This window comes from Physeter macrocephalus, chromosome 10, assembly GCF_002837175.3.
Source record: "Physeter macrocephalus isolate SW-GA chromosome 10, ASM283717v5, whole genome shotgun sequence".
Classification (NCBI taxonomy): Eukaryota; Metazoa; Chordata; class Mammalia; order Artiodactyla; family Physeteridae; genus Physeter; species Physeter macrocephalus.
In genome coordinates this window covers 16,450,937-16,466,852 of record NC_041223.1, presented here as the reverse complement: position 1 = coordinate 16,466,852, position 15,916 = coordinate 16,450,937, and the positions used below count along the sequence as shown (strand labels likewise).

General features: G+C 35.3%; 1 protein-coding gene across 4 annotated transcripts in view; it reads left to right on the top strand.

Annotated features, from left to right (window-relative positions):
* Positions 1 to 15,916, top strand: part of TAB2 (TGF-beta activated kinase 1 (MAP3K7) binding protein 2) — an 87,172-nt gene that overhangs the window by 62,554 nt on the left and 8,702 nt on the right. For all 4 annotated transcript variants that reach the window (XM_055087443.1, XM_055087441.1, XM_028494333.2 and 1 more), the window contains 3 exons: positions 11,470 to 11,630; positions 11,846 to 11,939; positions 13,197 to 13,277. In XM_055087443.1, the coding sequence (XP_054943418.1) occupies positions 11,470 to 11,630; positions 11,846 to 11,939; positions 13,197 to 13,277 (336 nt within the window). The remainder of the gene's footprint in view (positions 1 to 11,469; positions 11,631 to 11,845; positions 11,940 to 13,196; positions 13,278 to 15,916) is intronic.

Below are 15,916 nucleotides of genomic sequence, written 5' to 3'. Positions count from 1 at the left end.
AAGATCACTCAATAAAAATAAATAAAAACAGGCAGCTATCACACAAGAAATCACAGTATAGATAATATATAGATAAAATTTGAAATAACTTGAAACAATAAAGTAATACCCTTGGTAGATGTAGGAAGCACCTTTTTATTTTTTTCTTTTATTTTTGGCCGCACTGCGTGGCATGCGGGATCTTAGTTTCCCGACCAGGGATCGAACCCGCGCCCCCTGCCGTGGAAACGCGGGGTCTTAACCACTGGACCGCCAGGGAAGTCCCGGAAGATCTTATAAAGACACCTGAAGGTAAAAAAAACTTTGCTAATGAGTAAGGGCTCTGTTTTGAGGGCTCTAAGCCTACCAAAAACAAACAGGTTTCCCCAGAATGGGCCACTCAAATTATTTCTCTTTACTGAACAACCTCCAGACAGCTATAACAACCGTGATCACTTTCTTTAAGCATACCTACATATGTAAGGAATTTCCTAACATTCGTATGGCTGTGTACCCTTGTGTTATCTGCATGTGCACACTCTCTTGGGGTGGGTGCTGTTCTGCAACCTCTTATCTCATTTCCTTCTGTTTAGTGTGGAACTGATGTTGACCAAGATTTATGTATCATCCAGTGTCAAAATCTTGATCTAGTGTCTCATTGACTTGGTTCTAGTCAAATCAAAGGACTGTTCTTTCCAGCAAAATGCATCTCTTGTGATGTTAACTTATACATGTGTAATGCTTTACAGATTACACAGCACTAAATGAGGTGACCTGAATAATACTGATCTTTAAGTAAGGATCTTTTCTGAACTCTAATTTGTGTGGTGTGGGTAATAAAGAGAAAAGAAATATCCCTGCCTCCTGCAGTGAAATTGATCTTTCTAAAGCTCCTGAATCATACTGTTTCAGAGTAGAAAAGCAAGTTAAGCCAGGTACTAGAATCATTGGAAAATATGTTTCTCAAATTGAGGCGAGAACATGCCTAAATAAATGTGGTAAACAAAATGCATTATTTTTCATTTATTTATCATTTAACATTTGAAATATAAATATACTACAATAAAAATTTCAAAAATGAGAATTTGTTTTTTAAAGATCTATTGTTTCATATGCCCTCTGCTATAGATGAAAAAAGAGGACAGTTAATGAAACTTCTTTCACGACCCTGCTCATCTCAGCGCCAAGTCTATCACCATCACCCCCTGTAAAGGAAGTAAATTATACTTGAGTCCTTAATCATTCACCGTCTTCTGAGACTTTCTGGTATCCTCCCCTGGTTCATAAAAGTATGCTTTTTGTAACACTGGAAACTTCTGTAGGTGTGGAGAACAAATGCTCCACTCATTCAAACCACTTTTCATGGTGGGGGGTTGGAGGCAGTGGCCTGTGGTCTGTGTTTTGTTACAGTTGCCAGAGGCTCTTACCAAACTAACATTGACGCCAAAAATGATTTCTTCTTCTCTGTTATCGCTACAGAAAGCATCTGTGGCATTGATCTAGCTAAAGTAATAAGCATTTTTAATGATACTTTAATACTTTTATTTCCAGTTACATTTATGGTCCCATTACATTGTCAAACAGCAGCTATGACTTTAAACCTAAAATAGAAATACAAATAAGAAAAGGTATGAAATGAAATTAGCTTCCTGGACTTTCTCATTCCTTGTCATTTTTTTCAGCAGTACTTCCCTCCAAATCACAACACCTTTCTATTTAATGAGATTTAATAAAAATGCTAATCATGACAAAAATTGAGGGAGCTATTCTTTTCAAAAGGAACTAGAAATTAAATTTTTAAATTTGCACTTTGATTCACCTGCTGATTGGAAATGCCTTTTTCAAACATTGACTCACTATGTTGACATTGAGGTCACATTAAATTAACTCAGTAATTAAGCTTGACTTCAAACCACTTAAAGAATTTTTTTCCTTTCGAATCTGGCCTACTTCTCTTAGGTTCTTCCCGGTCTTAAGACTACCTACCTTTTTAATTTGGAATAAATCTCAAGGCTGGAAGAGACTTGTTTCATCTAGAACTCTGCAACAAACGTTATCCAGTCCACTTACCCATCCAGCAGTTGGTCCTGCAGGACCCCTGTTAAGCATAAACCCATTGTGTACTGCGTGCTTTCTGAGGGACAAATTGCTTCCTAAGACAGCACATTCCATTTCTGCAGAGTTCTGCCTACTAGCAAGTTATTTCCTATGTTAAACTGAATTTTTTACAAGTATTAATGAAAATAACATATCCATATGGTAGAAGAAATTTAACCCCAAAAAGGGAAGATACAATAAAAATGTCTTCTTTTGACCCCTGACCTGTCCCTTCCCCCAGCCATCCCACCATTTAATTATCAGAGGTAATCTCCATTAGCAGTTCTTGATCCTCCTTCCCTTTATAATTACTCTCTCTCTCTCTCTCTCTCTCTCTCTCTCTCTCTCTCTCTCTCTCTCTCTGTCTCACACGCTTTTTTTTAATGGGAATGCAATATATGTATATGGGTATACATAAATACATATATGTGGCATTATATAATATATACTCTACAGTATGTATAACATAAACATACTCTCTGGGGATATATTATATACATTTTTTGCTTAACATATCTTAAGATTTTATTTTAGCATGTATGAGTATTTCATTCTTTTAATTTACTTTTTAAAAGTCTTAGTCATTATTTTAACATTTATTGAGATAAAGTTCCTCAGTCATTTACAGTGTACAAGTCAGTGATTTTTAGTATAGTCACATGTGTGTAACCATCACCACCACCAATATTAGAACATTTTCATCACTTCAGAAAGAAGCTCCATACCCTTTATCTGTCACCTCCTATCCCATCACCTCCACCCTCAGCCCTAAGTAGTCACGAATCTACCTTCTGTCGCTGTAGACTTACATATTCTGTACACTTCATATAAGAGGAACTACATAATATGCAGTCTTTTGTGACTAGCTTTTTTCATTTAGCATAATGTTCTAAAAGCTCATCCACCTTGTAACATGTGTTAGGACTTCATTCCTTTTTATGGCCCATCATGCCATTGTATAGCTACCCTACATTTTGTTTATTCATTCATTAGTTAATGGACATTTAGGTTGTTTCCAGCTTTTGCCTGTTGTGAATAATGCTGCTGTGAACATCTGTGTACAAGTTTTTGTGTGGACATATGTACACACATATGTGTAGGTATACACGTAAGAGTAGAATTGTTGGGTCCTGTGGTAGCTCTGTGTTTAGCCATTTGAGGAATGAACTGTTTTCCACAGTGGCTGCACCATTTTGCATTCCCACCAACAATGTGCGAGGGTTTTGATTTCTCCACGTCCTTCACCACAGTTGCTTTTTTCTTTGATTCTTGCCATCCTAGTGGCTGTAAAGTGGTATCTCATTGTGGTTTTGATTTACATTTCTCTGATGGCTAATGATGTCGAGGATCATTTTATGTACTTACTGGCCATTTGTATATTTTCTTTGGAGAAATGCCTGTTTGTTTCCTTTGCCTATTCTTTAATTGGGTTGTTTTTATTACTGAGTTGTATGAGTTCTCTGTATATTCTAGATATAAGTCCCTTATATGATTTGCAACTATTTTCTCCCATTCTGTGAGTTATCCTGTCACTTTGATAGTGTTCTTGAAGCACAAGTTTTTAATTTTGCTGAAGTCCAAGTTATCTTTTTCCTTTCATTATTTATATTTTTGCTGTCATATCTAAGAATCATTTGCCAAATCCAGGGTCATCAGGATTTACCCCTGTGTTTTCTCCTGAGTGTCTTAGAGCTTAAATTTTGGCCTTTCATCTATTTTGAGTTAATTTCTGTGTAATGGTATGAGATAAGGGTCCAGTTTCATTCTTGTGCGTGTGGCAGTCCAGATGTCCCATCACCATTTGGGCTGTTGTTGTGTTGTTGCTGCAAAATTCTCTCCTGTACCATAGGTGGCTTTTTTTTTTTTCTTTTTCATACTGGAGTAGAGTTGATTAACAATGTTGTGTTAGTTTCAGGTGCGCAGCAAAGTGACTCAGCTATACGTATACTTGTATCTACTCTTTTTCAAATTCTTTTCCTGTTTAGGTTGTTACAGAATATTGAACAGAGTTCCCTGTGCTATGCAGTAGGTCCTTGTTGGTTCTCTATTTTAAATATAGCAGTCCAGCACCATTTGTTGAAAAGACTCTTCTTTTCCCATTGAATGGTCTTGGGACCTCTGTAGAAAATGAGTTGACCATAAACACATGGGTTTATTTCTGGACTTTCAGGGGTTTTTTTATATCTGTATGTCTATCCTTATGCCATTACTACACTGATTATTATTACTTTGTAGTAAGTTTTGAAATTGGGGCAGGTAAGTTCTACTTTGTTCTTTTTTTCAGATTGGCTCTTGGAGGTCTCCTGCTATTCCATATATAATTTAGAATCAGCTTGTCACCTTCTACAAAGAAGTCAGCTAGGATTCTATAGGGATTACACCAAAATATTTTTCTAAATATACTTGATTTTTTAAAAAAATGCAAACAGACCAAAAAGGGTTTATGATGGAAAGTTCCCCTCCCCGGAGACAACCAGTAGCTGGTCACAAACAGTTCATTTTGTGTTCTTCTAGAAATTGAAATTGTATATGAAGCATATATATATTTATACCTTTTTTTATACAAATGAAACATAGTATTTTACTCTCTGTCTTGATCAGTGTTTTTATTTTTGTCTCTTTGAGAGTATTCCATGTCAGGCATTGCAGATCTGCTTCTTTTAAAAATGACTACATAGTATTTTGTACCATAATCTCTAATCAGTCCTTTTTTGACAGATCTTAGGGTCTTGTTTTTACAAACTGCTGCAGCAAAAATTTTGTGCATACAAATTTTGCCCACACCCAAGCATGTTGGCAGAAGAGATTCCCAGGAGTGGAAAACTGCTGTTTCAAAGGATATGTGTATTTTTAATCTTGATAGATGTATCATTTAGGCTTGGTTATGCTGCTGTAAGAAACTGTGTCTTTAAACAACAAAGGTTTATTTCTAGTTCACTTGCCAAATAGATTAGCTGGTGGGCTCTTCTACATCATCCTCACTTAGGTACCCAGGTTAAGGGAAGCTCCATCTCCGTGCTTCCGTGACTGTTCAGGCAAGGCAGAGGACATACAGCAAATCAGCTCTGACTCCTTAAGCTTCTGCTCCGACACTTGTTACTCTTTAGAAAAAACAAGTCCACATAGCCACCCCTAATTCAGAGAGCATGGAGAGGCGCGGTTCTACCACATACCTGGAAAGCAGAGAGGCAGAAATATTTGCTGAAGGACACTGATGACTGCCTCAGTACTTGTTGCCAATTTTAATTTTGAGACTCTCTCTAAAGAGATTCTACCAGTTTATACTCCCATATTTATAAATGAGGAACATTTTTAGTAATATTTATAAGTATGTCCTTTTCCTCTTTCTATCTCCCACCCATCACTATGTAGGTGATTGAAAAAAATACATCTTTGTCTGTCTGATAGGTAAAAATATATTGTTTTGGTGTTTTTAAATTTGCATCTTTGAATATGAGTGAGGTTGAGCATCTTTTCATGTACTAATTTTTAAACCATTTGTATTTCTTATTTTGTGAACTTGCTTGTTTTGTGCCTAGCCTGTTTTTTCTAATATGTTGTTACTTTTAACTTGGTCAATAAATTTTTTTGTTGTTTTATAAATTTTTTTATTTTTATACATTCAAACTTTTTAATCTTTTTTTCCTCTGGCTTCTGTTTATGTTTAGAAAGCCCTTCTCCAGTCCAAGATGTTGAAAAAAGAACAGAAATTTTGTGTGTGTCTTCTCTTTAGTTATAGTGATACTCCTTGAAATCATATTGAACTGGCCTTATTTCTCTTTCATATGGCATCCCTTCAAAAACTTGAAAATAACTACCATATCCCCTTTTAAAGTATAAACCTTTCTAAGCTATAAACATTCCCAGTTCCTATTATGGTTCATCCACTTGTATTTCTTTGAGGCTCTTTAGGTGTCTGTAGGCCCCAGTTTTCTTTTTCTCTAAAACAAAGTTTTTAGACAGTATCTGTATCGTAATGCTGTAAGAGTACATGCAGCATCTTAATTACATGCAAATAAATGACAACAAAGTTGTCTAGGAGAGGTCCCATACTCATCTGTTATTAATACTAATATATAAATAATTTAAATTTCTTAAAAATAATTACAGAGGTTAAGCATTATTTTCATGGTTTTGTTGTAAAATGTGTTGCCCAGATTATAGGCCCAGTTGCAACACTGTTGCAAGATCTGATTTCAAGCTGTCCTTAAAAGTGGCAAAATAGATTAAAACATCAGCATGCTTTATTTTAAAGAGCAATTGCCATCTCTGAATCTTGTGACTCAGTCACCAAATAAGTGATTGTAATTATACAGTGGTATGTAAAACATCTAAATATCCCTGCTGTCAACAGTTACAGGTCAGAAAAATCTTGATTTATTTTAGAAGGTGACATTGTGCCTTTTTAGGTACAATGACTTAGGCCACATGGTACCACACTTGGGCATTCAAAATTGCCCTGACAGACAAAAATTTTAAAGACACTAGAAGTAAGCGTCTTATGTTTCCAGTCATAAAGTTTATCTCCTTCACTCTCTCTCTTTTTTAAAAAATAAGCCTAAAATCTTTGTATCCATAAATGCCTGGTACGTTTTCCAATGGCAAAGGCATCTTTTTTTTAATATGCCCATTCAATTCTCTTATTTTTTTTTAACTTCTAGAGAAATTAGATATATTTATACCTATAGAATGCCTAAAATTAGTAAAGCTAACACTGTCTGAAACTTCAGGTGAGTTTTTCTATTTACAAATAAAGTTGAGTAACTAATTGTCTCCATTGTTTATTGGAAGCTGGCCAAAGTTCGGTAAAGACTACGTTTTCGGAGATTGCTGTGTGAAATATCTAGTATGCCTATAGAAGTGGTTTTAAGAGCCTTAGTATGTATTTGAAGTAACTAATTGTCAGTTATTTTAACAACCACCAGGGGGCGTTGCATGCCTAAATTACCTTTATCCATTAAAATTGAATTTTGACTGAAAGAAGATTTAAAACGTACTGAGTATTTTTTCTCTACCTGTTATTCCTCCTCCTTTTTTGTCTATTTAAAAGGACAAGGTAGATAAGTTTGGAAAACTAAAGAAATCGTTGTATGATTGAAATGTTAAATATAACCCTTATTTCCGTAGTAGAACTAGCATATAAAAGAGCCATCTTTCTGCAGTGTCAGCAACCTAAAAAAGTCTTGCCATATTTTAAAATTATTAAAATTTTGCTAAGTAAAAAATATTAGAAGTACACATTCAAGGAGATTTTAAAATAAATGTCCAATTTTTGTTTTATCAGTATTTCCTGGACATTTCTATTTCATTTTACTATCCATTAAAAGTCAAATTATTGTTGTTATTTTACATTTAATAAGTATTTATCGAGTGCCTACAATTTTCAGGGTTAAAAGTAGATACAAGATGATACAAAAATGTTTACCCTCAAGGAGATTGCAGTTTAATTGAGAAATGTACTTTATCATGAAAAATCTAAAATGCTGAATTTTTCCAAGTGAAAAATGAAATGAACTCATCTAACAAAAAAAGATTCCCCTTTAGTGTGAAATGATTTATAAATACAAGTAATAATATGTAAGCTCTTGACGTAGTTTATTCCCTTTGTTTCCTTCCTTCACACTTCACTCATGGTAGTAATTTACTTAATGCCCTTTGAACTAGTAGAAAAAGTAATTTCAGCTCCATTACTATTTAAATAATTTAGGATTCCAGAATAGGGAAAATTAATGTGGTTTGACTGAATAATTAAAATATTATTACAATGCAAATATTACAAACGAAGCTGCAGCATAGTCTTCACCTGTGCCTTATTATGGTTTAACTACTTGTATATAATTGGATATTATTTTAATTTTATCAAGGTATACATACTTGTGTGTGTGTGTGTATATATATATATATATATATACACACACACACATATATTCTATGTATAACTATATAGACCACAGTAATGTATCTAGGTATAGGTTTGTTTTTTTTTTAAGTCGTCCATTTTTCTACATTCATTGGACCCCTTCAGTTTGAAGGCCAGCGTCTCCCTTCAGACCAGGAAATCTCCTGATTTCCAGTTTCTTATTGCCTCTTTCCAGAACTTATTTTAATCAGCTATTTAACGTCCTGGACCAATTTTCTGTTTATTTCTCATTGTCATATTCTCAGTATATCCCACCTCCTTGGCCTTCTGTTTTATAGTTGAGATTTCCTTAAATTTTCTTTCAGTCCATGTGTGAAATGTTCATTTCAGCAGTAATGTTTTTAATTTCTAAGAGCTAGTTCTCCGATTCCTTTTTCAAGCAGATTGCTGTTTTATGGATGCTCATTGTTTGAACTCTCTTAATGTTCATTAGAAGTTGAGTTCTCTCATATCCCTACTCAATTATATTCACTTAGTCTGGATTTAGTCTTTCTCTTTGTTTATCTAGGTCTTTCACATGTCAGATGTTCCTCAAATGTGTGGTGGTCCTTGGCTATTGCTTCATATTTAAGAATGAAGGACTATGAGGGCTAAAAGCCCTGTGTAAGAAAGTGAGACTTGTCACTTGGCAGACTTTGCTTCGTGAGGAATAAGTGAAGAGCCTTCTGCTGCAAGAGAGCACTCCACTGTCACCACCTAGCATTCTTTGTGTATGGGAACCAGCTGGAGAAATGTGTGTTTGAAGGAGCCTTAAGAATAAGCATACAGGGCTTCCCTGGTGGCGCAGTGGTTGGGAGTCCGCCTGCCGATGCAGGGGACATGGGTTCGCGCCCCGGTCCGGGAAGATCCCACGTGCCGCGGAGCGGCTGGGCCCATGAGCCATGGCTGCTGAGCCTGCGCGTCTGGAGCCTGTGCTCCGCCACGGGAGAGGCCACAACAGTGAGAGGCCCGCGTACCGCAAAAAAAAAAAAAAAAAAAAAAGAATAAGCATACAGCTACCTGCCCTTCCACAGGATGGGGAGAGATCAGCTGTTCCACAAAGAGACATCCAATTAACCCCCTTTTCTGGCCCACTCCTCACTTCTGCCTTCTGTTGTTACCTTCATTCTCCAAAGTCTGGAGCCTCTTTAAGGTTTCTGCAGACAAGTTAGCTGCCTCTTTGCAGTACAGTACTTGTCTATGAGACTGTAGCTTTCTCCTTCATAAATCTATGCCACTTCATCTACTTTCATTCTCCAGAAACTTGTTGCAATCTCTCGTCCATTTATTGCCTTCTTCCTATTTTTTATCATTGTTAGATTCTATCAGTTTTATTCCTCTGTCATTTTCATGGGGTTTCAGGAGGCAGAAGATTATGTAAATGCAATGTTCAATCATCTTTAAATGGAAGTCCTCTCTAATATAATTGATTCTTTGTATTTAATAGTTATAACTCCGTACTTTGAGGTTCTCTCCCTGCCCTCGTGGTATGAATTTTGACCACTCAGAGTGTGATGTAGGTTGGGTTTCAGTTTCTTAGAAAATCTATTCTTATCCCCTCTCCATATATAATATTAATAATATAACAAATGTACATCTTATTTTCTAATTCAGCACAAATATAAATTATCACATATCATTAGAACCACTAAGTAAATGTGTTTTAGAAGGGTAGCCCCCGCTCGCCGCAACTAGAGAAAGCCTGTGCACAGCAACGAAGACCCAGCACAGCCAAAATTAAAATAAATAAATAAATAAATAAATGTATTTAAAAAAAAATTTTTTTTTTTACATATTTAGGAAAAAACTTTTAGGGAGAAAATCTCCATTACTTTTAAGAAATACTTCTTTTAAGTAATCATTAATTTGAACAAATGTCTAATGCCACTTGAGACATGTTGGTAGGTGGTCAGGGTTTAGAAAGGAAGGAAAGTGTATTATGTACTCCTAGTTCTCCTTTGCCTTGCCCTTCATTCCCACTTTGTGCCTCCATCTTTCTCCTCTTATTATCCCACTCAAAAATTAACAGCCCACTCCTCATCTTTTTCAAGAGAATAAAATAAACCCTAATGCAGAATTCTTATATTTTGGAAATAGAGGGATAAAAGTCTGCAATTCAAATAAAATAAACCAAATTAATAAAAGTCTGACAAAACAAGCTTGGGGTAGGTATGGATGTACAAAGACAACAGTGAGTTTTCTACCAGGAACATGTGTACCTCCAAAAACACTGCCCTGTGTTCTTAGAATATATATTAAAATGGGAGAGAGGGTACCAAGAATCAGTCATGGTTTTTAAAACTTGAAACATAATGCCCTAATATTCTTTTCTTCCAATAAGTAAGAAAGGAGAATTACAGAGGAAATACCTGTGGATTATATTAGTGTCAAATTTTTGTTGGGAAAAATTATCTATTATTTAAAGTTAATTTTAAAGTACTTGAGCCTAACTAGCCTCCCGCACCTCACACCCTAATTCTGATTCTAGAATACACCAACGGATTGAATGGCCTGAATGTATATAGCCTTTTCCTTATTTTTTAGATTCATGGAAATTTGAGTTTGATTGATGATGACTGTTTAGCATTAATCTAATCTGTTTAATTGACTTGACTTTTTCATTTTATTACTATTTTTCATTTTTAGAGGTTATTTATTGTATTTTCCCAAATCTGCCTGTTTTCTCATGGTAGAATCATCCCAAGCTGCCTTTTAATAGAAGTCTATTCAGGTATCTTCACTACCAGTCCAGTGTCCTAAGAAGTGAAGCTCACATTGTCCAGAGATGGCAAGAACATATACCAATTTTTATGGTTTAATAAAGTTTCCCAAGCAATTTGTCATTCATGCGACAAGATTGATTGCTTATTTTCTTTCCTTAGGAAATCTTAGGAAAATATTTTCACAAAATGTAATTGCAATATGAGAAAATGTGTTTGATTTATCTGAATGGTATTGTTTTTAATTTGCAGTTTGAGGAATTTAATGTTAACATTCATGTGAATTGAAATCAGTTTTATTTGTTGTATACATCAAAATGGATATAACCCAACTCATGTTCCCTTCTAAAATATCTATAACATGTCTATATTAGGATACCTTATGTATAGTCCAAACATGTCAGACTTTTTGGAGTAGAGGGGCTTATCCTTTCAAGGGGTCAAATTTGAATTAAATAGTCAGTAGGTTAATTGACTCTACTAGACCTTTTAAGCGGTTATAGGCAAAAATGCTGTCATTGGCCATATTAAAACCTCCCCCCCGCCAAAAAATGAGTGACATTTGTATGGTTAAATAATTAAAATAATTTTCAAGTAAAAAATTTTGAAATTTTAAATGTTTAACTCACAATATTTTGTGTTATTGTTATCTTTGGGATTCTTGGCAGCCTCTGTTTGTCACAGAAGTAGTCATTTGTTTTGTTTTCCCAAGGCTGTTTAAAGGTTAATTGACTAAACTGGGTGGGTCCTCATATTTACTAATATGTATTGCAGCTCTTTTGGTACATCAGAAGGCCAGAATGGAACGACTTCAAAGAGAACTTGAGATTCAAAAGAAAAAGCTGGATAAACTAAAATCTGAGGTCAATGAAATGGAAAATAATCTAACTCGAAGGCGTCTGAAAAGATCAAATTCCATATCCCAAATACCTTCAGTAAGTCTTTCTTTCTCTAACTGTTGTGACTGCTGTGCTTGCACATGAGACTAGGCAATCTGTCATAAGTATAAAAGCTTGATCTTGTTTTCTAGAAATGCTCTTAATTCATACTTCTTTCTCTGTCCTTACCTCCCCCTGCAAAACTTCACTCTTTCTTAGCTAATGACACAAGAGTTCAATGTAGATCCTTCTCACATGGAATTGTTTTTCAGCTCGAAGAAATGCAGCAGTTGAGAAGTTGTAATAGACAACTCCAGATTGACATTGACTGCTTAACCAAAGAAATTGATCTTTTTCAAGCCCGAGGTAAAGTTCAATGCATACTCAGCTGAAATTCATTTTTATCAACTCTTTTTCCCATGGCTAAAAACAGACTTACTATCAGTTGTAATCTTACTGTTTCAGATTTGACTTTGGAGCCATATAGTGCTACTTGGATTTTTGTTTTCGCTCACTCTCCGCTCCCCGCCAAAGTTATGTATTTGATTGAGGAGTAATTTGATACATTGTATAGCCTTCAAATCCCCTTTAGTCATGTGTCAAGGGAAGACAGTGATTAGTATGTCTGGCTGTATTGTCAAAAGTATTGCTGTTATGTATTAGTATAATCTGTTACAATATTTATTAAGATTAAAATGTACGCACCTCATATACCTTTTTCCCTTTCAAGAATTATGCTTTTAAGAACATAATTTAAAAGGCACCGCCACCCTAATGGTACTTTCTTAATTGCTAAAATAGAGAAGAAAATAAAAATACAGCTTATATATTTTTAGGACAATGATAGTTTATTATACTTGAGCTTTTATTGACAAGCAATAACTGCTTATTGTAGAACAAAAAAATGTTTACAATTCAGTTCCATAGACAGCTAAAAGGAATATTTATAACTTAAAACTAATTCTGAAGTTTAGAAATAATAGAAATATATAAAATGGAAAAGACAGGAAAGGGAAGAAGCCAAAAAATAAGCCCTTAATCATACTTTTTAGTATGTGCCAAAATCCATTAAACTGAAAGATGATTTGTTTTATTTTAGTAAGTAAGCTGTTTATCTTGAAACATTCATTGAAAATGCCATAATTTAACTTTGGAGAGAAAAAGGAGGTTAGTGCCAGTCTAGAAACTATAATTCTTGAACTTGTTCCTTTTGTTTAAAATCTGAAGCATTGTATTACATTAGTACAAGGTATTTATACTTACTTGAAGCCAAGCTATTTAGTCGCTTAAGACCATGTTAAAATTATATTTTAAATTGTTAAATTTTGAGTTATCTTGTCACATAGAACAGGGGTCTAGTTCTAATTCTGTTACTGTCTTACTGGCATTAATTTGACTTCTTCCCCAATTTACCACTTGGACCTCTGTTATGGGTACTATATTATACCTATCTTAGCTGTTTTTGAAATCCTGACATGTAATTTGACATTAGAGATGCAAAAAGTATTTCTTCTATTTATACTGTGATATTTTTTAGAAAGAAAATATTTGGGTTTTTTAACAATTTTTTTAAATATTTTTTGAGCTATAAGCATTGATATACTTACTTTTTATGTATTTCAGGACCACATTTTAATCCCAGCGCTATTCATAACTTTTATGACAATATTGGATTTGTAGGTCCTGTGCCACCAAAACCCAAAGGTTAGTGTGTCCAGTAAGTGTGAGAACTGTTGCATTTCGAAAAGCAAGGTTTTGGAAAACCTTCCACTCTAGAAGTGCTTCAAACTTTGGCATTCTTGGATGGATTCATTCGGAAGATATTTATTTTCACTTACATGCTGGGAATTGGGGAGGGTGCAAAAATGTAATGTACTTAGATCTTGAAAAGTAATATGCGTGTCCTTAGGATTCATTATATACTCCCAAAATAGCAAATCTCGGCCAAAAAAAAAAAATCACCAGGTGCGGAAACTTGCATTCTTTGAAATTTTTTTTTTTTTTTTTGAAGATGTTGGGGATAGGAGTTTATTAATTAATTTATTTATTTTTGCTGTGTTGGGTCTTCGTTTCTGTGCGAGGGCTTTCTCTAGTTATGGCAAGCGGGGGCCACTCTTCATCGCAGTGCGTGGGCCTCTCACTATTGCGGCCTCTCCTGTTTCGGAGCACAAGCTCCAGACGCGCAGGCTCAGCAATTGTGGCTCACGGGCCTAGTTGCTCCGCGGCATGTGGGATCTTCCCAGACCAGGGCTCGAACCTGTGTCCCCTGCATTGGCAGGCAGACAGACTCTCAACCACTGCGCCACCAGGGAAGCCTGCATTCTTTGAAATTTTAGACAAACGTTATGGAAGACACCTTAGGAAAGTTTATTTTTCATGAGTATTCTGTCCTATTTAGTTTACTCATAGTTCTCTATAATCAAAATACTCTGAATTTCAGACGAATGGTTTTTTAAAATAATTACCTACTATCATTTTTACATCACTGATATTCACAGACTGTATAGACACCAAACTAAGGAATGTCGGAACATTTGTGTGGGTTTTTTTACTCCAGGCATTAAAAAACATACAGAAATGGGAATAAGAAAGAAACAAGTATGTTACTAGTTTTTTAGTTTGTTACAAGAATTTTCATAGTCTCATTCAGTATCCTGTGCTGTCCACTCGTTTTTGTTCAAGTATAATTTAATTAGGCCTAGCTTTATCTTCATATTTTTTAATTTAAATGTTTTTAAATATCGTTAGGTGGAACGTAATAAACTCTTATTACAAAGGAGCAAAAGTGAGATTAGGGTATTTGGCATAGTACATGGGGAAGCCAGTGTTCAGACATTGGATGCTATTTGGATGTTAATTGAATAAAGGAATAAAGAAAACAGTGGTATAGCCTAGCTTCTTAAAATAAGCAAAGTGGGTATTTTAGACTCTAAATGAGTTGCCTTAATACAATCTCTTTACTCTCTTTCAAAAACTAAAATTTTCATATAAAAAGATCCTGTTTTGTTTCAACATAATCCAGTACTTATGTGTTGAGGTTAGGAGGGAGGTGGAATATAGATGAAATAAGATTTGTCTTGAGAATTGTAGAAGCAGGATAAGTGCATGAGGGTTTATTTCACCGTTCTCGCATGATAAAAAGTAAGAAAAGAAAAAGAAAAAGTCCAGTACTTAAAAACCTTTGCATAAAAGATAGAAGCTTGTGTACTGGCTACTTTTGGAGAAATAAAGAATCAGTCATTTTTGCATTAAAGCTAAAATAGGGAGTTACTAGTTTCACTTATAGAGGTTTACTTAGTTCTTGAAATCAGTTCTGCTTCGCAATGCAGGGGTTTTTTTTTGTTTGTTTTTTTAACAGCTTTACTGGAGTATAATTGCTTTACAATGGTGTGTTAGTTTCTGCTGTCTAACAAAGTGAATCAACTGTACATATACATACATCCCCGTATCTCCTCCCTCTTGCGTCTCCCTCCCACCCTCCCTATCACACCCCTCTAGGTAGTCACAAAGCACCGAGCTGATCTCCCTGTGCTATGCAGCTGCTTCCCAGTACCTATCTATTTTACATTTGGTAGTGTATATATGTCAATGCCACTCTCTCACTTTGCCCCAGCTTACCCTTCCCCCTCCCCATGTCCTCAAGTCCATTCTCTACATCTGCGCGTCTTTACTCCTGTCCTGCCCATAGGTTCTTCATAACCATTTTTCTTTTTTTTTTTAGATTCCATATATATGTGTTAGCATACGGTATTTGTTTTTCTCTTTCTGACTTAACTTCATTCTGTATGACAGTCTCTAGGTCCATCCACCTCACTAATTCATCTGTCGATGAACACTTAAGTTGCTTCCATGTCCTGGCTATTGTAAATAGAGCTGCAGTGAACATTGTGGTACATGACTCTTTTTGAATTATGGTTTTCTCAGGGTATATGCCCAGTAGTGGGATTGCTGGGTTGGGTTGTATGGTAGTTCTATTTTTAGTTTTTTGAGGAATCTCCATACAGTTCTTCATAGTGGCTGTATCAATTTACATTCCCACCAACAGTGCAAGAGGGTTCCCTTTTCTCCACACCCTCTCCAGCATTTATTGTTTGTAGATTTTTTGATGATGGCCATTCTGACCGGTGTGAGGGGATACCTCATTGTAGTTTTGATTTGCATTTCTCTAATGATTAGTGATGTTGAGCATCCTTTCATGTGTTTGTTGGCAATCTGTATGTCTTCTTTGGAGAAATGTCTGTTTAGGACTTCTGCCCATTTTGGGATTGGGTTGTTTGTTTTTTTGATATTGAGCTGTGTGAGTTGCTTGTAAATTTTGGAGATTAATCCTTTGTCAGTTGATT